Source organism: Monodelphis domestica, chromosome 2, assembly GCF_027887165.1.
Source record: "Monodelphis domestica isolate mMonDom1 chromosome 2, mMonDom1.pri, whole genome shotgun sequence".
Classification (NCBI taxonomy): domain Eukaryota; kingdom Metazoa; phylum Chordata; class Mammalia; order Didelphimorphia; family Didelphidae; genus Monodelphis; species Monodelphis domestica.
This window is the reverse complement of record NC_077228.1, coordinates 200221988-200248508: the sequence shown is the minus strand read 5'-3', so window position 1 is coordinate 200248508 and position 26521 is coordinate 200221988. Positions and strand designations below refer to the sequence as shown.

The 26521-nt window shown below is 45.6% G+C and overlaps 3 protein-coding genes and 1 long non-coding RNA gene across 12 annotated transcripts in view; 3 read left to right on the top strand and 1 right to left on the bottom strand.

Moving 5' to 3' along the window:
- HOXB3 (homeobox B3) overlaps positions 1-5521 on the top strand; it is a 62433-nt gene extending 56912 nt beyond the window's left edge. For 7 of the 8 annotated variants that reach the window (XM_016430527.2, XM_016430524.2, XM_056816857.1 and 4 more), the window contains 2 exons: positions 1445-2038; positions 2977-5521. In XM_016430527.2, coding sequence (XP_016286013.1) covers positions 1594-2038; positions 2977-3824 — 1293 coding nt within the window. In that variant the 5' untranslated portion in view covers positions 1445-1593 and the 3' untranslated portion in view covers positions 3825-5521. Of the gene's footprint in view, positions 1-931; positions 2039-2976 lie in introns of all 8 variants that reach the window. The other variant, XM_056816856.1, reaches the window with a different exon arrangement.
- Positions 5522-9489: 3968 nt separating this feature from the next.
- HOXB2 (homeobox B2) lies at positions 9490-12233 on the top strand. Its single transcript, XM_001372905.4, has 2 exons — positions 9490-10098; positions 11023-12233. Exons 1-2 carry the CDS (start codon positions 9702-9704, stop codon positions 11721-11723), a joined length of 1098 nt encoding a protein of 365 aa, XP_001372942.2. The 5' UTR covers positions 9490-9701; the 3' UTR covers positions 11724-12233.
- On the bottom strand, positions 10041-20885 carry LOC130457230 (uncharacterized). Its single transcript, XR_008916379.1, has 3 exons — positions 20752-20885; positions 11133-11363; positions 10041-10677 (listed from the first exon to the last, which is right to left on the bottom strand). It is a non-coding gene; the product is annotated as an uncharacterized LOC130457230 (long non-coding RNA).
- On the top strand, positions 18840-23354 carry HOXB1 (homeobox B1). Of its 2 annotated transcripts, XM_007482367.3 has the most exons (3): positions 18840-19815; positions 21153-21848; positions 22453-23354. In XM_007482367.3, the coding sequence occupies exons 2-3, from the start codon at positions 21284-21286 to the stop codon at positions 22782-22784; spliced, it is 897 nt and encodes a 298-aa protein (XP_007482429.2). In that variant the 5' UTR covers positions 18840-19815; positions 21153-21283; the 3' UTR covers positions 22785-23354. The 2 variants fall into 2 exon arrangements, with proteins under 2 accessions (XP_007482429.2, XP_001367047.3); XM_001367010.4 differs by lacking the exon at positions 18840-19815 and having other exon boundaries at positions 20962-21848.
- Positions 23355-26521: the final 3167 nt, after the last annotated feature.

Genomic DNA, 26521 nt, shown 5'->3' with positions numbered 1-26521 from the left:
CCCAAAAGAGTCTTCCCTTTTCTTTCCCCTTTAAAATTATTTTTTTAGATAAGTATCATTTAAAATGAATTTACCTATCACAAATTCATGTGTTATAAAAGATCAGCTTGCAGAATTTTATTATTCCTAAGATTGGCAGTTAAGAAAGGAGAAGAAAAAAGGAGCTAAAACAGTCTTTTTTATTATGAAAAAAGGCAAAGCCCTCATAGCTTGTAACTTTATTTTTCTGTCATTCCCCCCCCCAAAAAACAACAAAACAAAAATAACCTGGTGTTAAGAACAAGGATTTTGTGGGTGTGAAAAAAGAGTTGGACTTCTTTCGCTTCTTTTAAAAATCAGCTAACAGGAAGAATTCAACTTTCAGTACCAAGCGTCAGTGCTTTGTTGACGTTTTCTAGGAAGTAATTTTCTGTTTTAGGTGGGACCATTCTCCACCTCATTTGGTAGAAAAGTCCAGCAGCTGGACGATTTTCTTGTTCTTGTTCTTCTTTCCTCTCTGTCCCTGTCTGTCTGTCTGTCTGTCTGTCACTCTCATCTCCTCTTCTTTTTCTCCTCCCCAAATAAGCAGGGGGGAAAGGGGAAGGGAGTAGGGGGACAGAGGCACAGTAGGAAGAAAACAGGAGGTGGAAAAACCCCATACCAAATGGTGGAGGCACCAACTGGTAGGGAGAGAGTGAATAAACTGTCCATCAGGGATCTGGGTCCTTCAGAAGAGGCTGGTTGGCCCTGGACCTTCCTACAGCCTTGGCTGAGGAAAGAATTTGGCCAGATTCAGAAGAAAATGCAGAGGAAAGAACACATGAGGATAGAGAAGGCTAAAAACTTAAGGTAGCTTTATGTCAGGCCGGTTGTGGCGGTTTTATTTTGGAGGTTGCCTGCTGAACTTGCTCCTCCATTCTGTCTGAATCCAATGTCCTGCCCTTCTTGGCAGGCTAGTTCCCAGCTTGGTTGAAGGTTTGAAAATGGACAAGGAGGCAAGAAGAGTGGGGACTTCAAATTGGGATGATGATGGTGATGATGAAGAAGATGACAGCGCTTTTATTTCTGAGTCTCTTCGATTCTCCCCCTCCCCTTAGCCACGGACACAGCTTAACATCCTATCCCACATTTGGGGGGAGGAGGAGGGAGGTCAGAAGCTATTCCACAGGAGAGGGGAAAAGACATCACTTGAAGTTAGTTGATTCTGTCAGATGTAGGACGTTCCAAAATCAGCATTCTTCTCACCGTTTTTAATGGGGGCCAAAATTTCTTTTTCCGCATTAAAATAACCCCCTCCACACACACAAAATTCAGCGTCGGGTCAGGAAGGTGGCCTCTGCATCTGCTTCGGGGAGGTGGTGGTGCAAGAGAGAGAAAACCCTATTGATGTCAGCTCGCTTTTCAGCGCCTAAGATGGATTCGAGACCAAGTCTTCTTTCCTTGTTTCTCCTTTCTCGCCCCGCAGGTCAGCGGTTTCCAACAAACCAGTGGAGGAAGGGGGGTTGGGTGGGTGGGGGGGTCCGGCACATCACGTGACCCGGGGGTGCCAATGTCCAGTCCTGAGGGTATCAGGCCCTTGCAAGTTGCCACCCGTCGCCCAGGGCTCGTCCAGAGATGCAGAAAGCGACCTACTACGACAACACAGCAGCTCTGTTCGGAGGTTATTCCTACCCTGGAAGTAATGGCTTCGGTTACGACGGGCCCACCCAGTCCCCCTTCCAATCAGCCACGCATTTGGAAGGAGACTACCAGCGTTCTGCCTGCTCTCTCCAGGCTCTGGGCAACACGGCCCCCCATGGCAAAAGCAAAGAGTTGAACGGCAGTTGTATGAGGCCTGGTTTGGCCCCAGAGCACCACTCGGCCCCTGCTCCGGGTTCGCCCCCTCCCAATGCCGCCCCAACCAGCACCAGTAGCAACAGCAATAATGCCAGTGGGCCCAGCAAAAACGTTCCCCCCAAATGCGGCCCTGGCTCCAACTCCACCCTCAGCAAACAGATTTTTCCCTGGATGAAAGAGTCGAGGCAAAACTCCAAACTGAAAAACAGCTCCCCCAGCACAGGTATTGCCCCTCCCTCTCTCTGCCTTATTGTGATTTCTATTATTGTGATTATTAGTCTTACAAGGATCCACCCAGAACTTCCCGCGTGGCAAACTACACTGGGAAGGAAAGGAATGGGAAGAAGGGTCAGGTAACAGGGGGCTAATGCCTTGGTAAGGGTTGTGTACCCTTCACCTTACTGACACCTGCATCTACCTATATCCTTATCTAAGACACACCGCGGCCATCGTCAACCCCCACTCCCCACCCCACCCCAACGCACACTTACTCATTGCATCAAAAGCCCCAGACGTCTGAAATCGGGTCTAGGAACTTGGGTCTAGGGGACAGCGTAGAAAAAAAGTCCAACAGCCCCTGAGCGGCCCCCAAGCCGATTGATTATTATTAAGTATGATTATTGCGGGTATTAATCACAGTCACCGAGGTGTCCCAGTCGCATGCCAGACCTCATCTACCCTGAACAGTGACCCTGGGTCTGTCCCACCTGGCTTTGGGATTCCCAGATTCCCAATGTTGCCTTCACTTTAGCTCCTTCATTAGTACCCTCCAGGATTTTATTTTTCAGAGAAAAAGAAGGAAGGAAGGAAGGGAAGATCTGAGAGTGGGAGGAGAGGAGAGAGAGAAGGGGAGAAAAGAGGAGAGGCGGGCAGAGAGAATAATCCAGTCATAAATAAATCGCCGTACAGCTTGTGTCTGCGTGACATGATCAAATTTTCATAAGCTAGGGCATCGAGTAGAGAACAGGTCTCTTAATAAATGCCACTATTATGGAGTGTCCGCTAATGCGACGGGTGCGGGGAGGGGGGGAAGGAGGAGGGTGAGAGGAGAATCAGAGCCGAGGCCTGGATTTATTAAGAAACGATGCATTCAATTTTGGCGTGTACAGTAATTATCTTTTATTTCATTTTCTCTCCTCCCCCCACCCTCCATTCCGGCAGAAAGCTGCGGCGGCGGCAGTGGCAGTGGTGGAGGCAGCGGAGGCGGAGGGGGTGGGGGTGGGGGTGGCGGAGGAGGCGGGGGAGGGGACAAGAGCCCGCCGGGATCTTCGGCCTCCAAACGAGCCCGGACAGCTTACACCAGTGCTCAGCTGGTGGAACTGGAGAAGGAGTTTCATTTCAATCGCTACCTGTGCCGGCCTCGCCGGGTGGAGATGGCTAACTTACTCAACCTGAGCGAGCGTCAGATCAAGATTTGGTTCCAGAACCGACGGATGAAGTATAAGAAGGACCAGAAGTCCAAGGGGCTAGGCTCATCGTCCGGGGGCCCATCTCCGGCCGGCAGTCCCCCTCAGCCCATGCAGTCTACAGCGGGCTTCATGAACGCCTTACATACCATGACCTCCAGCTATGAGACCCCGTCCCCTCCTGCCTTCGGCAAACCCCACCAGAATGCCTATGCTTTGCCGTCGAACTACCAACCGCCACTCAAAGGCTGTGCCGCCCCGCAGAAGTACACGCCCAACCCCGCACCTCCCGAGTATGAACCCCATGTCCTTCAAGGCAACGGGGGAGCCTACGGTACACCGAGCATGCAAAGCAGCCCTGTGTACGTCGGTGGGGGCGGGTACGTGGATCCACTGCCTCCCCCTGCTGGTCCCTCCCTGTATGGCCTCAACCATCTGTCCCACCACCCGTCGGGGAACCTGGACTACAACGGGGCGCCTCCTATGGCCCCCAGCCAGCACCACGGACCTTGCGACCCACATCCTACCTACACAGACCTTTCTTCTCACCATGCACCTCCTCAGGGTAGAATCCAAGAAGCGCCCAAATTGACACACCTGTGATGGGAGAAGTGAGGGTGGTGGGGTGGAGGAGCACAAGGAGGAACGAAGGTGTGGGAAAGAGCCAGCAAGACTGAGATTGCCCAGAAGAGGACAGGAAAGAGGATAATAGGGACATAGAGAGTTTCTCGCGAAGGGAGAGCCTGGTAGGGGGCTGGGGCGAGAAGATTTTTGCCCCACTCTTCTAGGTCCCCATAAAACAAAAATTGCATTCAAACTCTTACCTCCTTCTGTCTACCAATTAAATAACCGAATCTGGATCAAGCTAGAGATCTTATCCCTCTCCACCACCGGGACCCCCTACTTTCCTTAGTAACTCCAAAGCTCCAATACAACTTTTAGTTGGACTGCCATGTTAAGGAAGGGGAGGTTGGAGGAAGAGAAGCTCAGAAAATTGGAGGTGAGGGTTGTGGAGAAGCACATTTTAAAAGTGAAGAGGATGACTTAGCATAAAAGTAACCAAACTACTTACCTCCCACCTTTCTTGGCCATCCTAGATATCTTCTCAATTCTCCCTCTTTCTTTAAAACAACAACAACAAATATTTCAACTCCCAGGGCACAGAACAGGCACTAACCCCTCTCCTCCATTCTCTAGCACCTTCATACTCTGCAACCTATTCCTTTCATTTGGACCTTATCTAAGGCCACCCTTACTCCTCCTCCCCACCTCCCTCCCTTTGCTAGTTCTACATTCCCTCCCCTCCCCAGGATTTTAAGATCTACATACCTGGTGGTTTTTCCCCTATTAAAATTTTTCAGTGGCCTCAGGGATGCTGAGAGATCCTGAAAGTCATAGCTGCCTATATTATAAAGATATAGCTATATATATATTTTTTTCCTTTGAAAAATGGCTGAGAGAAGGTAGGCCTGGGGCAGGCAAGTTGTCAGGTCTAAATATTCGGCTGTCCTCCCCTGTCCCCACTTTCTCACTTTCCAGTCAAATCACCATATCCTCCCTCCTGTCTTTAGGGCTCCTCACAAAAAAGCAATCCGGACACATGGGGTTAGAAGCTTTTTTTTTTTTAATGATTATCATTGTTATTTGGTTATTCTCTTGACTTAACGTGAAAACAGGGTATATTTGAACAAACTGTATATCCCAGGGCCTGAGCTGGTGCCAGGACCTTTGGTATGTGCTGGCCTGATGCTCCTAACTGGGATACCATTGTTGCACTTAGAGTTTACAATTTAATGGATATAAAAACAACTGTGAGAGACGCTTGGGCCCTGAAGAATCCAGGCGTTGCTCTAAAAGCGTGTGTTCTAGTGAACATTTTCATATATATTTATTGGTTATAGCCTGTTAAAATATTTTCTTTTTTTGTATTATTTATCCCCCTTCCCAATATTATGTATTTATATGAGGGAAAAAAGAAAATTGTACCTTTTTTTCTTTTAGTATTTACTTGTTATAAAGGACAGTTGTGTTTTCTGTCGTAAAACCTTTTTATTTTAATTATTACTGTACTCTAGGAAAGAGCCGTAGATTTATGTTACCCTTGTACTTATGAGCAATTGTAATTAGTTCTCTTAAAGGCATGAACTCAGCTCCTAATCGTCTCTGTATAGTCCTGAATTTGTAGACTTAGAGTTACTCCCTCTTGAAACACTTTCTTTGTTCTTAGGAGTTACTTTTTCCTTACTTAAAAGGGTTGTGTGTCAAGCAATTCTTGAATAAACTTTCTGTTATCAATTTTACCTTGTCTCTTTGGTCCAATTGGTCAGGCAACAGTCAAACTATCCAGTGTTCCCAAATTTAGGAAAGGTTTTGAAGATACCATTCTCTATTTCTTCCCATCCCACACGCTAGCATCTTTCCCTTGCCCCTGAGTCTTTCCTTTGAGTTGTTTGTGTCCTGTTATAACATTCAACCAACTTATCGGGTTGGTGCTTCCTTAACCAGCTCTTGTACTCCTCTCTCTCCAGTCTTCCTGCATTTGCCCAGCTACACCTCCCTCTCGCTGACTTCCTGCTTCTGTCTCTGTCTCTCTGCTCTGGATAACAGCTCCATCTCCCTTCCAGCAGCCTAAACTTCACAAGCCTTTTCCGCTGCTACAAAGAAGCCGTCACGTGACCCTGGAGCCAACCCACCATTGGGTCTAGAATGAAAACAAAGGAAAATGATTAATCTTTTTTTTTAATTAAATAAATAAATTCTAAGGTCTAGAGTTTTCATGTCAGAACGTCGCAACCGAAGTTAAATTAAATCTAATAATTAAAAAAAAACAACGGTAGAGGTAACCAATCTCTGGGAGGGAGATGGAGCTGTGACAAAGCAAGGAGGTGGGTAGGGGAAAACATTGGGGTCAGAAGAATAAATAAAATAATTCCTAGGCTTGTGGGCCTCTCGGTTTTCCCAAATCCGACAAAAACTTCATTTATTAGTCCCGGTTCCATAAAAGTTTTATGATGTGGGAGCGAGGATGGAAAGCGTCTGTCAAAGATGAAATGTCAGCTCTGAATTGTCGGAGCCGATAAGAGAGAGAGGACAGGGAGTCTGAAATATGGGGCTAATTCGTTGAAAGAAGAAGCTATGCTGGATTCGCTGAAGAGTTGCATAATTCTAATTGTAAGCGATGCTCTCGCATTGCTTAATTAGGAACATATATTTAGGGTGTGTATATGTGTGTAATGCAAGGGGTGGGAAGGCGGTAAAGAAGGGGCAATCTCGATTCCCAGCCCCCAACCTTAAATAGAAGGCTGATTTTCATTTTTATGTTGCATCCAGACAGTCTAGGGTTAGTAATTACAGTCTTTATGCAACGATAAATAACAATAAAAAAACAACCTGATTGCTTCTTCCCCCCCCACCCCCCATTTAAGATTTTAACTGAACTCGGCTCATCCAAGCAGCAAGCAATTTGCCATTGGGTCACGCTATAATTTAAAAGCGGGAGAGCGTGCAAAGTTTGATTGGGATCAAATAATGTTCAAGGGTCCATCCCCTCCCTCCCCTTCCTCCTTTCCCTCTTACTCTTTCTTTTTCTTCCCAGAATAACATTTTCTGAATGATGTAACTAGATGAAGCACCATGTTAGGAGCTGGTGAGGGTGGAGGCAGGGGGCATGGATATATTATTTATCTATCCATAGTGGGGGGGGGGGGGAGAGATTTTTAACGAGAGTTTGAAAACAAAAGTAACTGTAGTACCGAATAGAATCGGGAAAGATAAGGGTTATTTTGGCCCTCTGTCTACTAGCCTTGCCCTTCTGGAGAATTCAGGAGCTCAGATACCTATCTAGAGGCAGAGCGATTACAGTAAAATGTCTCTGCTCTATGATTCTCAGTGTTGCTGGAAAATATGTCTCTGGGAATCTAGATCTTCCTGTGCTTAAAGGCCTGCATCTACTTCTTTAATAAAAAAGTTTTACTTTGCTTTTAATCTGGCCATAAAATATGTCAGATGGGGTTAAAGGCAGCCCTTCTTCTTTCTGAGCTGCAGAGAAAAAGCTGCCAAACTCACTAGGCCAACCCAGAAAGGCTTCTAAGTCAACACCAGGAACCTTTCCTGCTCCTTATCTTTTCTTGAGGGACTGGTTAGCTGTTGGACCCCTGCAAGTTGTCTCTAAGAGACCCCCCAAATCCATCATATCTTTAGACAGAGCTTTGAAGCTCTAAAAAAGATAAAAATTTAAAGAGAATTTTAAAATCTTAATATCTTCCCTTCCTCACCCCTCCTCCTTAGAAAATAAGTTTCATAAGACAAAAAACTCTTTTTCATTGACTTGATCTCCAACCCCTGCTGGGTAGGTTTCCCCAGATAAAAGCAACATGCTCTTTTCGAAATTCAGTGATTCCAATATCCCACCAAAAACTCCAACTTCTCCCCCACCCCACACACAATTCCTCCGGGCCTGCACTGCCCCTCTAGTCCCCCCTTTGTAACTATTCTTTAGTCAGGGCTCTCCCTCCTCCCCTGATTGCATCTATGCGACTCTCTTAAAATACTCACCGCCCACACGAATGTCTAATTGACAGAAAGAAGTTCCTAGCTCTCCAGGCCCCAGCCAAGTGGCCATTTCTCCCCTAGCCATCTCCTTCTTCTCCTGCTTGCAGCTTGAAGTAGGGGGTGGGGGTTGGGGAAGAGGAGGATGGGGAGACTCGAGAGTTTTCCAGACTAACTTTCTCCTTAAGTTAGTGGCGTTTTCTCTTTTCCCGTTTCCCATCTGCTACCCTGGGTCTCCCTGATTCACCTTTCTCCTTTGCATCCCCCCCCCCCAAGAGATCATGATTTTAGGCGTCTCCCTCTCCCTTTCCCAAAGAACCAAATTCTTTGATGCGATAGGAGGGAGCTGTCAGAGGGCTAAGATTGATCGCCTCCTCTCCTCTCTGGTCCGTCTGACCTACTTATTTAAAAATATCTTCCCCAAGAACTGACTTTTCAGTTTCTGAAGAGGCTTCTAATTATTTCCAATCAAATTTTTTGGATTCAGCACCCACCTCATCCCCACCTTCAGCTTTACACACACACACACACACACACACACACATACACACACCCTATCTCCAAGTTTTAATTAGTTCTCCAGACCTTAAAAAAAAACCTTTCAAAGCAAAGTGAGAGAATCTGAGCTCAGTTGTTCTTAGTTTCTCCTTCAAAATTGCTAAAATGGACTGAAGAGATAAGAACCAAGAGAAGTAGGCTCTTTCTTGGAAGGGGAAAAAAAAAAACTCTTCCTAAAGTAAAAATTCTTCATGGATTTGAGCTTCTTAAGTTTGTGGGTCTCTATGTTTGCTGTTAATCTTTGATGAATAAATTACAAGTAGTTAAGGCATTTATGACTAGTTTCACACAGATATATAATATTCACAAATGTGATGTATAGATATAAATACAAATGGATACAGACATACTGTATTTAGTTGTCCAGAATGAATGAATGAATGAATGAATTTAGTTGTCCACTAAAACTTTTGTACAACCATAGAATTCTAAAGGACTTTAGGAATGGTCTAATCATTTAACCCATCTAAGTGCAATAAGTTTCTCAAAGTCACATATAGCAAATTAGTGACGGACTTTGACCAGAATCTAGGTCTCTTAACACCCAGTCTAGTGTTAGTTATCCCTTACACCATTCTGCCTCTCCTGTATATCTCTAAGTCTGAGTGCTTAGTGTCAGGATTGATATTGCAAAATTTAAGCCTTGATTTTATGGAGGTGGGAAAAAAGGTAATATTTGCTCCCCAGAATGGAAACTTCCAAGAAAAAGAAAGTTCATTTCAAATTTCTCTTCCTGACAGGTTTTGCTCCACAATCTACTCTGCTATCCTGAAAGGGTTAATCTGTTCTTGTTATTTATTCTTGTGTATTTATTTGGATAGAGGAGGAAGACTTCTCTGGTAGGAGAACCCCCCCCCCCCCCATTCTTCTCTGCATGCCTTTCCATTGACAGGAAGAATGTCCCAGTACTAATTTAGGAAAGAGGGGGAAATGGGGTGAGGGAGATATGAGGGACCTCGAGGGATTGGTGGTGTCCACATCGCGGTCCTCTGGAGTTTTTGAATCAATTAAAGGAAAGAATGCTCTCCGTTTTCTACCAGGCCCCGGTGAGCGATTGGCCGAGGCCGGTCCCGTGACCGCGTATTGCCTGCAATTTCGGCCGAGTCTCCGGTTTAATAGAGAGAGTCCCCATACGCCTGTATTTATCAGCAATATACAATTATAAAGGCCTGAAATAAAAAAAAAGGGGGGGGAAGAGAGAGAGAGAGAGAGGGAGAGGGAAAAAGAGAGAGTGAAATCTCCCTCCCCCTCCAACAACACCCCATCGGTAAACTGGGGGGGGAGGGGGGGTCCTTCCGATCCTCCCTTCCTGACATTCCCCCCACCCCACATCAGGCCCCCTCCCCCACCCTGAGGCTGGGACCATTGAAAGCCATGAATTTTGAATTTGAGAGGGAGATTGGGTTTATAAACAGCCAGCCATCGCTCGCGGAGTGCCTGACTTCCTTCCCCGCTGTCTTGGAGACATTTCAAACTTCATCAATCAAGGAGTCGACATTAATTCCTCCTCCTCCTCCTTTCGAGCAAACCATCCCCAGCCTCCAGCCAGGCGCCTCCACCCTTCAGAGACCCCGGAGCCAAAAGAGAACCGATGATGGGCCGGCTCCGCCGCCACCGCCGCTGCCTCAGCCGCCTCTCTCTGCAGCTCCCCTGGCTCCCGAATTCCCCTGGATGAAAGAGAAGAAATCGACCAAGAAACCCAGCCAATCGGCCTCCTCCCCTGCCCCAGCTTCCTCCACAGTGCCGGCCTCTGGAGCTGGATCGCCCGCAGGTCTGTACAGTGAACTGGGGGGCGTGGGCTAGAGAGTTTGATGGGACTGGGGAGATGTAGAAGGGTAGATATAGACCTAGGGTAGACTTCTGGAGCAGGACAGAGCGGTTCGGGTCTATACCACAGACCAGGGAGTAGAATGAAAAGTCGGGGCCTGGATGATTAGTTTTCCTCCATCCCAATCCTGGGAGGTTTTGGAGGATGCTTTTAAGGTTACTTTTCCTTTGGATGTCTTTGTTTGTTTTTCTGCTATGAAGAAGGGGGGGGGGAGATTTTATTTGCTTTTGCATTTTTCGGGGTGAGAGTGTAAGCCTGGTATATTGGGGGATGGGGATGGGGAGAGCAGTAAGAATTGAGTCTGGGGGAAGGGAAAGGAGAATCTGCCCCCCCCCCTTACTTCACCTCACCTCACAACTAGGTGCCTAAGAGCAGTGGAAGAATTTTAGAGTTGGCAGAACTATCTATGGGAGTGAAAATGGGGGTGACTCGAAGTCAGACAGGATTAGTTAAGAGAGGGATCTCGCCTTTTCTTCTGATTGTGAGAATGCTGCATGAACTGTAGATACATCCCTCCAGATCCTGTTGGAAAGAAGCAGAAGTCGCTTTTCTCTCTTTCCTGGGGAGGAAGGGGGTCATGGGAGGTTTTCCAAGCTTAGAATTCCTTTCTCATGGTCTTGCTTTGACCTGAGATTCTGGGCTCTGCTTGGAGTGGGGTTCGAGAAGGAAAAGGGACAGGAATAACGGTACAGAGGCAGAGGCCCTCCTTTTTAAAAAGAAAAGGGAGTGGGAGGGCTCATACTGAATCTCCTCTCCACTTGGGGAGGAGGGCTTCATGTTGACTGGATTGGTGGGAGATTTGTTGCGGGCGGGGGTGGCGGGACGTTGCATCCGTCCCTATTTTAACACATATCATTTGCCCCCCAGATACCCCTGGACTGCAGGACAGCAGCGGCGGCGGGGCCCGGAGACTACGCACCGCCTACACAAACACACAACTGTTGGAGCTGGAGAAGGAATTCCATTTTAACAAATACCTGTGCCGGCCCCGCCGAGTGGAGATAGCGGCGCTGCTGGACTTGACTGAGAGGCAGGTCAAAGTGTGGTTCCAGAATCGACGAATGAAGCACAAACGACAGAACCAGCAAAAGGAACTTCTGGATGGTGAAGGTGCTTACCCTGGGGCTCTGGAGGAGGGCAGCGACCCAGCGGAGGAGCCCGAGGGCAGCCCAGCCCTGGGTAAAGCCCTGGATGCCCCATTGCCGTCTCTAGGAGATAAAGAGGCCTGTTCTCTCCCCACCAAACCCATTCTAGGTCAACTAGGACCTCGGGGGCAGTCTGCCCCATCAGAGAATTCGAACGCTGAGAGTCCTCAGTACCCCGAGGGCAGGCCAGGAGCACTGGAACCTGAAGCTCTCCTGGAAGACTCTTTCCCCGAAGGGCAAGATTCTCCCTTCTTGCCCGATCTCAATTTCTTTGCTTCAGATTCCTGTTTCCAGCTCTCGGGAGGGCTTTCCCCTAACCTGCAGGGCTCCCTGGATAGCCCAGTTCGATTCTCTGAGGAAGATTTGGATTTTTTCACCAGCACACTCCGAACCATCGACTTAGAACACCTACAATTCCAATAATACCCCCTCCCCCAAACACACACCCCATGCATTCCCTCTCTCTTCACTTTGTACCAGGGAGTACTCTTCCTAGATTAGAGGACTTCTGTTCCCTTCCCTCCCCGTTCTCTATTCCCATAGGATCCTTTATAAGTTTTGCTAAAAATTCAGGTATTGTCGAATTTGAGACTTATTGGGTTCCTTTCACTCTCTGTGTGTCTGTCTCTCCCCTATCTCTGTCCCCCTCTTCTGTGTCTCTGAGTCTCCCTGTTTCTGTCTCTCATTTATTAGACACTTGGACTTCTCTTTTAAAAACTCACAGAAATCCTTTTGATGAACTTCCAATTAAATCTCAGGAATAATAAAACTCTTGGGGGGGGGTTTCTTAAGAAGAAACAGAGGGACTTATTTTCCTCTTTTTTAAGTTTTAGACTGTAGACTATTTATTAAAATTCTTTAATAGGAAAAAGGGGAAAGTATTTATTGTATATTATTTTCATAGATTAAATAAATGTCTTTATTATACGAAAACGAGTGAGCGTTTGCCTTTGCGAATAGGCGTTCCCTGCAGCTCTACAATTTAGCCTTAACTCGGTGAATTCCTTTTGCTCTAGAGGCTAATTTCTAGCTCCTTTTCCAGGGTCTTTCTGGGGGTATCTGTTATACTATTACTCTTCTCCTGAGTTGGCAGCAGAAGGCAGATCTCTGTAGCAAAGCGTACACAATGACGTGTGAAGTCCGGGTACTACAAATCAGGTTGCTCTGGATTCAATTCCTTTCCTTCTCTCTCCCCTTGCAGATGATAGAGCAAAATCGGAGAGGGCTAAAGAATACTTGGGTCTCCCATGACCACCCCATCTCCATCATTAAGACCCTTGGTAGCTTGCCCGGATGGGCAATTTTGTTTTATTTTTGCTTGCATTTAAAGAAATGCTGTCCTTAGACACAAAGGCAAAAAAAAAAAACGACTAAAGAAGAGACTCTGGTCCTGTGACATTTGCAAAGGGTGGGCGGCATGAGTGACTTGGAAAGAGTTTTCCCAGGAAGACTGAAGGACCAAAAAGGGAAGGAGGGGGAAGGGTAGCCATAGTTTACCCAAGCTTGTTTCTACTATTTTCCCCTTAGGGCCCCCGCCCCAGAATGAACCCCACATATTTCTCCTCCCAAAGATTTAAACGGAAAGAATGAAGGCGGGGAAGAAATGGTAAGACATTTTCTAGGGAGGAGAGGGTAATGGCGAAAAGGGAAAAATGAAAGAGCCTGGGAACCTAGACCCACGGGCTGGAGAAGATGTGTGTGGCGATGTGGGGGTGGAGTTGCAAGGGATTTTCTCGGTATTTGGACCCACGTGCTCCCAGACAGGGGCAATCCCTTCCAACATGGAGTTTTACACTTGAAACTCATATATCAAGCGGGAGGAGGCGAGGGTGGAGATGGTTATGAATGAAAAAGGGTCAGCGTAGGAATCCATCGCAGTGGACACCAGAAAATAAATTATTTCTAAGGCACTCGGGTGTTCCTGGGCCAAATGGGCCCTGTCAGGGGTTAGGGGGAGCGATAGAAGAGATTGTATTGGATACAGAGATGGTTGGATATACAGAGAGCTAGAGAAGAGTTACAGAGAGAGTGGGAGCAGCTGGCGAGGCTGGTGATGATGGGAGAATGCGGCCAGAGAGTGCAGGCCAGGCGGCAAGTGGGTTGCGGGGGAAGGGGATGGGGGGATGGTGAGGCAGGGATGCTCAAAATGGCGCTGGAGCCCGGGCCTGGAAAGGCGAGTGAAGAGACGCTCTGGCCGCCATGATAGCAGCCTCAGGATTCCCTGGCTCCAGCCTTGGGGAGGACGGCGGGGTGGGGGGGGGGGGGAGCGGAAGAAGAGTGAGCAATCCCCTGCACACACACACCCCGCCCCCCTTCCAGCCTATTCATCGGACCTCAGGGTTTTCCAAAGCTGGCAGGCCGCTAAACGGGAGCCGGGGAGTTTCCCCTTCATTATTATTTTGTGTTTTGTTTTAAAGGAGCCCAGCACATCCAGTGTGCCCAATAGAAGGTCACGGGGATGAGTGTTCATATGCCGGTAGATGTATATTCTGTGCAGTTATATTTTTATTGCTTTAGGTTGTAGGGCTCACAAGATGTCAAACCAGTACAGAACTCTCCAAATGTTAACTGTTTCTGTCCCCCTGTAATTGCATTCCAACTGAAATGTCCTTCTTTACACATCTATCCCTCACCCTGCAAACTGGGACTTACTGGGAGGGGGATGGTGATAGAACCAAGGCCTGACCCTTTCTCACCCCTCTCTTGGTTTGGAGAGAAGGTACATATTAAAGGACCTAGAAATCCATGCTTCAAACTTATTTAAATTTTCCTCTGCTCAAGAGTAAGCTCAGTTTGGCTACTGGTACTGTTAGATCCAGCCTCTCAAAGAAGCATTTGTTTCCCAGGCCTTCTAGAGCTCGATCTGGACCCAGGAAAGAGGCAATCACAGCTAAGAGGCCTGTTTAGAACGCACTCCGGTTTTCTGTGTATAGGATACCTCAATCGTCTGGGCAACTCAGGAGATTGTAAGTCAGGATATAGCTAAGTACAAAATCATATCTTTTTTTTTCTGGTTGGCTAGAGGAAGAAGTGTGCATGTCTTATTCAGCTAGAATTTTGCCTCTGGAAAAAAGTGTACTGATATAGAACCCATGTCATACATTAAATAATATTATGTGCCATATTCCATTGCATTTACTACTCTCATAAATAAATTAATATAGAACAATTAAATATGCTATTATAATAATAGTGTATCTTATTAGCTCATGCCTTTATTTTCCCTCATAAAATATAAAGATATGAAATAAATTCAATATATTAAAGTAATAATACATATCTTATTGGGTTGTGTTTATTTTCCCCATAAATATATGAATATACAATATATTAAGACAGCACTTTATCTCTCAATGGGCTGGGTGTTTATTCCCCCATAAAATATGCCCACAGGCAGTCATTATATGTTTAGTGTCTTGAAATCACAGAACATAAGCCTTTTCTATACTGGTAAAATGAAATTGACAATGAGCTGAGCATTTCAATAGTAGTCAAACTGGATAATTCAAGTTCAGTTAAAATATTCCTTTTCTCAGTTTCAAGTTCTCTGTATTCTTATCAGTAAATTAAGGAGGTAGGACTAGTAGGTGATCTCTAAGATACCTTGGAGCAGAAAATTATATGATCCTTTTATCTTGGAGAAGTAAAGTACCTTCTAGTCCCTGGAGAATTGACCCCAGTTCCCTTCTTCCTTTAACTATGTACATACAACTCAGGTCTACATTTCTCTTGTTTATATAATTCAGAGCCTGGAACTCCTCGTTTGACCTAAATTATTTGGATTACTGAAATATGAGTAAAAAGTGCTTCTAGCTACCTAGAGGACACCTTGCTAGAGTCCTCTGTCTAGGATAAGCAGGTCCTAGCCCAGAACTGGAATATTTTCCCTTTTGCTTCGTTTAGACAGATGACCCATTCTTTTTCTTACAGATCTTGTTCCCTAGTAGACGCAATGTCCTTCCTTCCTTCCTTCCTTCCTTCCTTCCTTCCTTCCTTCCTTCCTTCCTTCCTTCCTTCCTCCCTCCCTTCCTTCCTTCCTTCCTTCTCCTTCCTTCCTTCCTTCCCTCGTTCTTTTCTCCCTCCCTCCCTCCCTTCCCTTCTTTCTAATTTTTTTTTGTCTTAGAGCTGTTCTTAAACTTTTTTGGCCTCTGGACACCCCGTAGAGTCTTACAAATTATCAAGGATTCCAAAGAACTTTTGCTTATGTGAGTTATATGATTTATAGTATTAGAAATTAAAATATCTTAGTACTATTATAAAAATAGTTTTGACCTTAGAGACTCCCTAAAGGGGTCTCAGGGACTCTGAAGGAACCCTGGATCACACTTTAAGAATCACCATCTAAGAGGGACTGCTTAATATTATTCCTGAGATTATAGAGAAACCATAGACCTTTGGAGAAGCAAAGGAATTTAGAGATTGTCTAGTCCAAGAGGCTCTAGCCTTTGAAGTGGTCACAGACCCCTTTGACAATGTGGTGAAACCTATGGACTCCTCAGAGTAATCTCTTTAAGAACATAAAATAAAATATATAAGATTTCCAAAGAAACCAATTATATTGAAACATGATTATCAACATATTTTCAGAAACAAGTTGACAGATCTTAGGTTAAGAACTCCTGATTCTAGTTCAACCCTCTTATTAGACAGAAAAAGAAATTGTAGGTCAAAGAGATTTCACTTGCCCAAGATCACAAAGGTAGTAGCAAAACAGAGCTGGAACCAAGATCAGTTCAGGGGTCTTTCCAGTACATCACACTGCTTCTAAAAACATCTACTAGATTAAAGCAACGTCTCAGCCCCTCAGTCATTTTAAAGAGAATTAACTAGTCCAGGCCTGAATGGAACATTTTATAGACTTTTGGGATTTGTTGCTGTTAGTAGGTGGCTGTTTTCATATTTCCAGCCTCTTTTAGCCATAGCTCTTCACATTTGACCTCCTTTCCTTTCTGAGCCTGTCATTTTTATTAATATCAACAGATTCCATGCATTAATAACCACAATCAAATAACTACTTAAATGAATAATGAGGCAAATGAACAGTGTTTCACACATGGTACAGTGGCAAAGCTACTGGATTTAGAACCAAGGAAGGAACTCAGGGACTGAGTTCAAATATCAACTCTGCCATTTACCCTTAGTATGGCCCTCAACTTCTCTGGGCCTCCATTTCCTCTTCTGAGCTATCACCTGTTTGGGATTCAGTATCTCCTGAAAATGAAGGAGTTGGACTCTCTAGATCATCTTTAATGTCTTTTCAGCTCTAACATCGTATGATTCTGGGTTCATTTTTAGCTTTCTCAGGGAATTAAATTTCCTTAACTCTTGGTTGGGTCTGGACAATAAGTTGTAGCAGTCCTTGCATAGACATAACAAAGGAAGTTGTCTGACTCCCTCTTTTGCAATTCAGCTAATGTTGGCTTTAGATAGATACTCCTTCTGTGTTCCTATAGCCAACCAGATCCTAGACTACAGTCCTAGGTCCCTCTGGTCACTAACACCTTATCTCTGCTCCTCATCATCCATAGATTTACTTATAGGTAAATGCATTCATGTGCTAAGTAAGAACACCTCTGTATAAGATAACCAGATAATTAAAACTAAAATCAATCTGTCTCAACAGTCCAAAGTCAAATAGAGATCTGGAAACCCTCCAAGAAACTTGATCTGTGTGGACTTGTAACTAGGAAAATTCAGAGGTTTATTTGGAAAAGACCTCTTCACTTCCAAATTCAAGCATCCTTTCTCTGGCTCCATTCCATCTCATCAGGAAGAATCAAGCCCTCCTTCACCTTCCTCCTACCCTGGTATCCCACTTCTTCTCAACATCTCCAAATCTATAGGCAAAAATTTGAGAGAAAGATACCAGTTAAGTAGCCTAGATTTCCACATAAGTCAGGAAGCATGGCATGCCTCACCTGTAGCTTAACCCAGGGGCCAAAAAAAAAGTCACAGCCCCGGAAGGTTCTTTAAGGTTAAAATCCAATCTGTTTGTGTGGGTATGTATGTATGTATGTTAACTAAGGACGTCTTTGTGTGATACAATAATTAAGATTTCAATGGATCTGGCTCAACAGCCCAGGATAAAACAGAAATATGGCAATTCTCCAAGTAACTTGATCTGTATAGACATGTAGCCAGAACAGTTTAGGTTTCCAAAGTGGATTGTTTGGTTCAAATGATTCCATTTGGATATCTATAAAGACCAAATTTACCAGAGAATGTTTTTAATTCTAAAGGTTCCTTGAACTACTCTTGTAGATAAATGAGCAGCTCTCAGTCCTGAAAAAATTTTCTTTCCAACTGAATCTTCTGTCTCAGAAAAAAATCACTACCTCTAGGAAGGGCTGGTTCTATCTGTCTTGTTTTTAAAGATCTGTAAAAAAGGAGTCTCTAAGTACTTTCAAGTACTGAACAGTATGGAGCCAACAAAGTTGCTTCTACGGTCTTATTTGAGTCCATCCTGCTGTGTCTGCAACTACTTATTATATCCTTAGATATTAGAAAAGATAGTTGCTATTATTTTTCCCCATATACCATTACCCTGGAAAACAGATATTAGCTGTTTTCTACTCAAACCAAATCAGCCTTTTTGATGGAGCTTTCATACACCAAAAATGTGAACTATATATCATACTGCTAGGAGATACACCCTTTCTCAAAATCTTTCCCTGGCCTTCAAGTGTCATTGCCTATGAGGCCAAATACAAATTCTTCAGCCTGGCATTCAAGGCCTCACAATTTGACTCCAACCTACCTTTCCAGCTTTATGTCCCACTACTCCATGTAATCTCTGCCCCCATCAGACTGGAATATTCACGTTGTCCTGTTCTCACCCGTCCATTCCCTGTTTTTGCTTAAGCAGTCTCCAGTCAGAGCAACTCCCTTCCAACACAGAGACACATCTCTTATTGAAAGCTCACCTTTCTTTCAGTTAGCTCTGCTTCCTTTCTCAGAATCAGTGAAAACCCCTGGATGAAGCCTTCTCTAATTCCTCCCAGCTGGAAGTGAGCTTTTCTGAGGTACTGTGATTCCATTTCTTTGCCACACATGTGTATTATAGCTATTTGGGTTTCTCCCCACCCACACTCCAATGGGATTACAAGCTCCTTGAGGGCAAGCGGTATTTATTGTTTGATTTTTCTGTCCTTTGGTCTGAGCCCAATACCCTGAAGAAATAAAAAGCGATCACATCGATCTGAGGAAAGTAATAGGGTTTCTCAGAAACCAAGTACAACAAAGACAAAACTGGGCTGGGGCCGATGGGAGATAATGTGGACTGAAAAGAGAAACTGTAATTGTCCCCCACACTCTAAGAAGAGTACTAAAATGGGAGAAATCTTTGGAGTATGACAAAACCAAATAAGTTGCTTGAAGGGAGAAAAGTGTTGCTAGCTCTTTGCTCTTTCTCTGTTTATTCTTCTCCTCTTCCTTTCTTTTGTTCCTTGATTTCCCTCTCTCCCAATTCCCACTGCAATGTCCACTGTCCCTTTCCCCTCCCCCACTACATCCTCCTCTTTAGCAAAGTTCCCAGCTGTGTCCTCCCTTCCCCCACAATCTTCTGGACTGAGGCCTGAAAATGTGCTATGTTTCTTGGGGGAGAGGGAGTGGAGGTGTTTTATATGAAGAAAATCAAAAGCCCCTTCTGAGTTCTTTGATGGTCTATATTTTCTTTAGTGCTCTAGCAGTGAGTTAGGTTATGGGTTATGGTTAGTAGAGTCCAACATGAATAAGAAATGATCAGATAGGAACTTGGAAGGGATTCCACTCATCCAACTATACCCACACTTTGGGCCCATGATAAACTGAGAATAACCCAGGGGCAATCGCTTTGGGATGAATGACTTCCAGGGATGAGCTGGGTGCCCTCTCCTGCAAGAAGAATGGCTCATTACAAGACAGTACTTCTTATAGCCAAATATCTCATTTCAAGTTTTCCAGTTCTGGAAAGTAGGGCTAAGTGCTAGGTTCCTAGCTGAAGATAAGAAGGAATACAAACAGAGAAACCAAGGAGTTTTTTTGCCTCACGGACAAAAGAACACAGAGGATTTCTTTGCAGAGGTGCTATTCTCCTGCCTCAACTTCCTTTGTAGCAAAGTGGAGTTAGCATTGCCTTTAGGCACAACTACGAAGGACCTCTAAATGCATGCAGGAAAATCGCATGGGTCTCTAAATGCTCAGCCAACTTAGAACCTCAGCCTATATAATTCAATCGGACTTAGTGAGAAGGGGCTGAAGAGGAACTGGGGTCCCTGCCTGAGAGATCTTATCCTTCCTTACCTTCCTTCCTCACCTGAGAGACACACTTGGCACTTTTAGTGGCTGCTAGGTTAATGTGCTCGTTTACTGAGTATCCCCCTGAACTCTTGGCCTCCCAAGGCTGCTGGCCGCTGCAGACGCCCTGACAAGTAACAAATGAATGTAGGCGGTGGATTGTTCTGAGCCTTGTCCGCCTTGTCCGGAGGAGGAGAATCACTGGAGTCTACCTGAGAGGATTTATTCTTGTCCTACAGAGGTAAGTCCAGAAGACTGCTGACTCAAGCCCCACTCCCACAGACACTAGGAAATCAAGACTGTGTGCTCCTCCAGGGAGATGTATGTGGCTAAGAGTTCCAGGGATTGTTAGGACCCTAGATCTTAACCCAGTGATCCTCCTTTCCTCATCCTTTTCTTTCTTTCTCTACTTGGGAAATCAGGTAAACAATCTGTACAAGGGTTGAGAAAATTCTCTGCAACTGAGTTTGATGAATGCATGTGTGGGTGGCTTGTTTGTTTAGGTTGAGGGTTGAAGACATGGAAGGAAGGATCAGCAGCCGACATGGGCTTCATTCACCAGCCACTGACTCAACAGTACCAATTCACTTGGCCCATGTACTCGCAACCTCGGTCTCTGTCTTTGAAGAGGAACTCTCCAGAGAGCCAGATAGGAAGAGTTATTTAAGTCTGAAAAGTGAGCAAAATCAGTACAGCCATGGATGGCTAGCTAGAGTATAAATACATCTAGAAAGATGAATTGATGGAGAGGTAGAGAGAGATTATAAATATGGAGGAAGATGGACAAATAGAGAGATGGATTGAGACAGAGAGACTATAAAGAGAGGCTACAAATGGAATGGATGGGTGGATGACAAGGGAGAGAACACCTATACCAGAGAGAGGAAAAGTGAAATGACTCAGTAGCTCATTTATAATAGACTTTATATTAGGAGTGTTCTATCACTAATCTCTACCTGACTTAATGAAGTTTTCCTGACAGGAGATCCTGCCTTTCCCTCTCAATTTGTTTCTACATTCTCCCAGTCCCTAGGGTTCCCCCCTTTTGACCCTAGATAATCACACTCATTCACCCACCTACCCACCCATTTACCCACTCACCCTCACCCTGATCACCCAGTGACAAATTGGGAGAAGAACTGGGTGGGATAATCGGAAACGATGCTGGATTCCCTACCTCTGTTCCTGCAGTCCCAGAAAGAAGCCTCCTTTGGAGGATGGGGGGAAGGGCTGGGGGGCAGCTGGGAAGGGAGTTAGCCAAATCTAATAACTCTGGGCCTCTTTAAGACTTGGGGGGGTGGGAGGTGGATGGGGAGACTCTTGAATATTCTTGGAACTTCTCCCCCCTCCCTTTCCCTGGCTCCTTCTTTCCCAAAGTCTTTGAAGAAAGATGTTTTTGACGCTTTGGTGTCCCGCTCAGATGGATGGTTCCGGGCTTGATTGAAGTGTCTTTGTCATGCTAATGCCAGGGGGGTGATGGATGGGCGCCAGGGGCTGCCAAACTCTGGCCAGTCGCTGCCCATTGGCCTGGGAAGGATCACATGTACCCTCCCCCATTCCCCTATCCCCTTTCCCTAGGGGAACTCTGGACCGGGAGAACCGGGGACAGCCATGGAAGGAAGTCTCAGCGCTTTGACATACTGCCTAAAGGTTGTAGGGCAAGAGGGTGTCTCCCCCAAAACAGGCTGACCCTCCTCCATCCGCAACGCATGGACTATAATAGGATGAATTCCTTCTTGGAATATGCACTCTGTAACCGGGGTCCTGGAGCCTACAGCTCCCCTACCTCTTACCCTCCCTGCTCAAATTCTCCTGGTGACAGCTATGGTGGAGAAACTCGCTATGGAGGGGGTCTCCCCAGCCCTGTCCTGCAGCAGAATCCAGGCTACCCCACACAGCCTCCATCAGCATTGGGGGCCCCCTTCCCCAGCTCTTCACCCTCGGGGTACACCGCACCCACCTGCAGCCCCAGCTATGGCCCCTCCCAGTATTACTCTTTGGGCCAACACGACGGGGACGGGGGTTACTTTCAGCAGGCAGGGTATGGGGGCCAGTTGGGGGGTTTATCGGAGGGCTATGGCACAGAAGGTACTGGGGCAGGGCCATATCCTCCACCTCAGCCCACCTATGGAACCGAGCAACCAGGGGCCTTTGGGCCGCCGTATGGGGATCTCTTAGCGGAGGATAAAGAACCATCCTGCCCATCGGAGCTGAGCACGCCCACCACCCAAACCTTCGATTGGATGAAGGTCAAGAGGAACCCTCCAAAGACAGGTAAGCTAGAGCTTTGCGGACTGTGGTGGTGGGCAGGCAAGAAAGAGCAACTTCTCATTCAAGTTCGGAAGTATTTAAGAGGGTGTGGTGTTCTGAGGCAATTGTGGTCTTTGCTGATATAAAATTCTATTGTGAGGCATCTTTGCCCTCCCCTACTACTCTCCACTTTGTTCTTTTTCTGTGTTTCCCTCTCCATGTCCCCACCCCCCTCCCCTAACCCCAACTTTCGATTATGTTTCAATTCTGGCCAAAGTAGGGGGACCTATATGGACTCTATTGTTTCCCAGGACATAGTGGTGGTGGTGGTATGGATGAGATGATTTGGTCTGTGTAGAAGGAAGCCTATGGACTGATTTGGGGAGAAAGCAATGGGGAATCAGGCTGGTGAACAGGAGAAGAAAGCTGGGAATTGGGGATAGAGGTAAATGGAAAAGCAATGCATAGGAAACGAATGATAGAGGGAAAGGGGGCTAGGGAGGAAGATGAGAATAAAGAAGTGGTGGAAAGGAAGAACTTAGGTGTGATGAATGGAGGGGGGAGGTGACAATTATTCTAACACAATTTTTTTTTTTTTGCTCACCACCCACCTTTCCTTTTCCCATAGCAAAGGTTTCTGATATGGGTCTGGGCCCAGCGGGCGGCATCCGCACCAATTTCACAACTCGTCAACTGACCGAGTTGGAAAAGGAGTTCCACTTCAACAAATACCTCAGTCGGGCCCGACGGGTGGAAATAGCTGCCACACTGGAACTCAATGAGACACAGGTCAAAATTTGGTTCCAGAACCGGAGGATGAAGCAGAAGAAGCGAGAGAGGGAAGGAGGACTGACCCCTACAGTGCTCCCGGGATCCAGCAAGGAAACAACGGGCGATGCCTCCTCTGACCAGTCTGCTTGCACCTCCCCCGAAGCCTCACCCAACTCAGTCACCTCCTGAACTAACCACAGAACACAAGGGATTGTCTGGCTGGCTTCACTCTCCCCCTCATCCAGAACCCCCAAAACATCCCCATCAGGGTCTTTGCTTCATGTGGCCCCAGGGCATTCCCAATTCTCAATCCTTGAACACAGGTGGCCCCATGATTCTCTGTTGGAGACCTCAATTGTTCTCTCTGGGGACTTGCGTGTATGTTTAGGTGCATAAGATGCCAGGATGAGGGCTGACTTGACTGGCATTCCCAGTCCCTTTCACCTCCACTGCAAGAAAGCTGGAGGCAGCCAGGGATCCACTTTTACTGGGGGCTCAGAGTCCATCAGGTGACCTATTTCTAGTCTCACTGCCCTTTTCTGTTTTCATTTTCTCTTCTTGCTTCTGTTTCTTAGGATCAGTGCCTTTGAGCGCCTAGGACTCTCTTTTTCATTTCTTCTCTCTTCACTTGCAAGAGAGCAAAATATTTGTGCATCCTGGGGCAACTTGGAGCCTGGGTTAGTGCTCTTGTGAGTATCTCTGAAGTGGACACTGTTAACTTTAGTTGCCTTGTGACAGACCAAAAAAAAAAGAAAGAAAGAAAGAAAGAAAGAAAAATCATCTTTTGGACCTAATCTATTACTGTCTCCCAGTCCAAAACCAAGTCTTCCTCCCTCACGCCCTTGTTTTGCACTAATGCTGCGGACACAAGCTCCTTCCTTTCCCCATTCCCAGCCTCCAGACCCTTCTAGCCCCAATCCCTGTGGTACACATTTTCGAACTTGAGACTGAAAAGAATTATGGAGTGAAAGGTCTGGGCCTGGCCTTGTCTCCCCATTAACCACCTAGCACAGTGGATCGTTGCCCTTCGGAGCAAGTAGGCGCCTGCAGCGATCCTTCCTTATTTATTGAGAACTCTAACCCCAGGACATTCTTTCCTGGACTTTGGGGAGTTGGAGGGGTAACAAGGGGTACCTGAAAATGACTTACAGAGATGCCCTGAACTCAGAATCCGAAAAGGAAAAGAAACCGGATTCAAGGTGGATACTATTTTAGGATTGAAATTCAACTCTGTAAAGAGCCCAGGAGTTTCTGGGCTGCTGGAAACATGAAATCTTAAACAAGTCAATTCCCTCTCTGTATTTCTAAACTACCTCATTCCAATAAAGGTTTCCCCCCTTTCACCTCCTCATTGTGCTCTTCCAACTCCGGAGAGCAATACTGAATTCATTAGGAAATCCTTTTTGAAAGGGGTCCAAAGCAGATTCATATGAAGAAAGGGAGTTGTGTAAAAGTTACAAATGGATAGATTTAGGTCCAAACAAGATTATTGCTCAATAGGCAGAGACCAAATCAGGTGTCCTAATTCATGGGCTACTTCTCTGTCTTCTCAAAAGTGGGGAGAGAAAAAAAGTGGAGAGAAAAGAAAAAGCGGAGAAGAAGAGATAGGGAGTGGTAGAGCAGATCATTGATACGAAGAAGGGAGAGAGGGTTGGGAAGTACTAGAAAAGTGGAGAACAGGTGATGAAAAAGGGGAGAAAGTCAGATGCAGAGCAATGAAAGAAAGGCAGAGGAGACAGAGAAAAGGAAATGGAAGATGGAGGTTTTTGTTCCTCTGCTTTAATTCTGATAGCCCAGGAAAATTTTTAAAGGAAATACTAACAAAGCCCAGAATGATAGATTTTGCCTGGTGCCCTGCTTCTTCCTCTGAATAACCTCCCCAGGAGATGGAAAGAAGTAAGGTGGGTGAATTGGAAGGGCATGGGAGCCCAGATCTGAGTTGTTTATCTGAGTTTCAACTTCTTCCTGAGCTGCCATCTCTGATTCTGAAAATGTCACCAGTAAAAAAAAAAAATAAACCATTTTCTTGCCTTTTCTCAGTCCAATATGTTGCTTCTCCTCAATTCCACAGTGTAAATGGGGAGAGAAGAAAACTGAGATCAGGAAAGACAAAGAATCAGAGAAAAAAGAAAAGAGAACAAGAGGATGGGAAAGGGAGGAGGAGAAAGGGAGAGCGAGAAGCAGGCAAAGAAAGAGAACAAGATCCTAGGGGAGTAGGAAAAGGGGTTGGATGGGTTGGTTAAAGGTGGCTGGAATAACCTCCGGATACAGAGCTGACCTTTTTACCTCAAGGCGCCTCTGGGATTTTTAAACAAGTAAACAGAGTAGCTTCAGGAACCACTATTGTCTTCTCAGCAGTCAAATTTACAAACCTTTGGTTGAAGTAGGTAGGGGGAAGGGACTCAGGAAGCTACCTGTCGGGAGAACAAATCTCCATCGCTCATTTGGCCCCAAAGTGCAGTCCAGATGGTGCGGGTGGGTCTTCCTCCATTCTATACACTCCGTTTATTTATATCAGCTGTTCTGGGAAGCACAATTCACCCATGGATAGGGCTTCTGGTTGAAGTGCCCAGATGCCTGGTGCTAGGTTGGCCTGTCCCAGGCATCTTATCTGCCAAAAAACAATTCAGTTTGTTTCTTTTGGAATAAAAAAGAAGAGGAAGGAAGGGCTTGGGATTCATATAACACACACACAGATATAAAATATAATTTAAAGGGACCAATATTCTATCGTTATTAATATTTCTTAGTGCCTATAATCAATAATTACACAATTTCAGGTAATGAGAGCCCAATATCACTAAGAGATGTTTAAAAAAGGGTTTCAAAATGGATGCCTCTTCTCTCTCACCTTGCCCCCACTCCCTCAGTCCATCCTAAATGACACGTTTTATTTGCTTACTACCAAGGCTGGCTTCCAAATCAGCTCATTTACTGCCTTCCAACAAAGGCCAGAGAGTCACAGAAGCCCCCTGGCAACTCATTTGTGGAGAAGACCCTCTTCTCTCCACCCTTCTCTGGTCACCCAGTTCACAGGGCCTTGGGTCAATGAAAGATCAGGTCAGAGGGAGTTGAGTCTTCCAGTTGGATTCTTTTTAAAAACTCCAGGCCTTAGGGACTGTGCAGAGGAAATGGGCTAGGACGAGTGAAATAGGCTGTAATTAGAACCTAAAAGAAGAAAGGTTGAATAATCCTGTAGGGATCAGCTGGTGGAGTATGGAGTCCCCATTCCTTCTGACAGGACCTAGATCCAGAAAATGAAAGGGGAAGGGCTATAGCAGTTTTGATTTTCCTTCACAACAGAAGAGTCAGAGTCAGGTTCTCTGAGGAGGTGGGGGGAGAGCTGGGAAGAGCTCTCTATTAGCAACACAGAGGCTATGAAAAAAATCTGACCTCTCTTCTCTCCCTCTCATTCAGACAGGGCCGTAAAAAAAGATCCTGGATACTAATGGCTCTGGACTGCTTCCTTTCTAAGTCAGTTCTCAGACCTTCATATCTATTTCATTGGATTGGGGTTCCTGAAACATCCTCCACCCCCAATTTTTCTATTCAAACCCCAATTTTCCACTGAAACTTTGAACGGCTCAGTCTATGCCAGCCACATTATCTGGATTATCCAGAAAAGGACAGAGAATATCCACTCTTACCTTTGCAATAAAGGAAGAAAACAGTTTTTAATTCTCTTGTGGGAAGACCCAGCGTTTTATTTGATCCAAATAATCTGGACTGTCTGTCTACATTTTGAGACTTTCTCCATATAGATGGTCATTCATTTGACTGTATAAGTCAGACTTCTATTTCGAATTTGGTAAGGTGGTAGGAGAAGAGTTGAGGGAACAGCCTTGGGATATGTATGATTTTTTCCTGCTGTCCAACTTGGGAAAAATAAGTTGTGGGGTTTATTTTTTAAGCCTGAAAAGGTTATT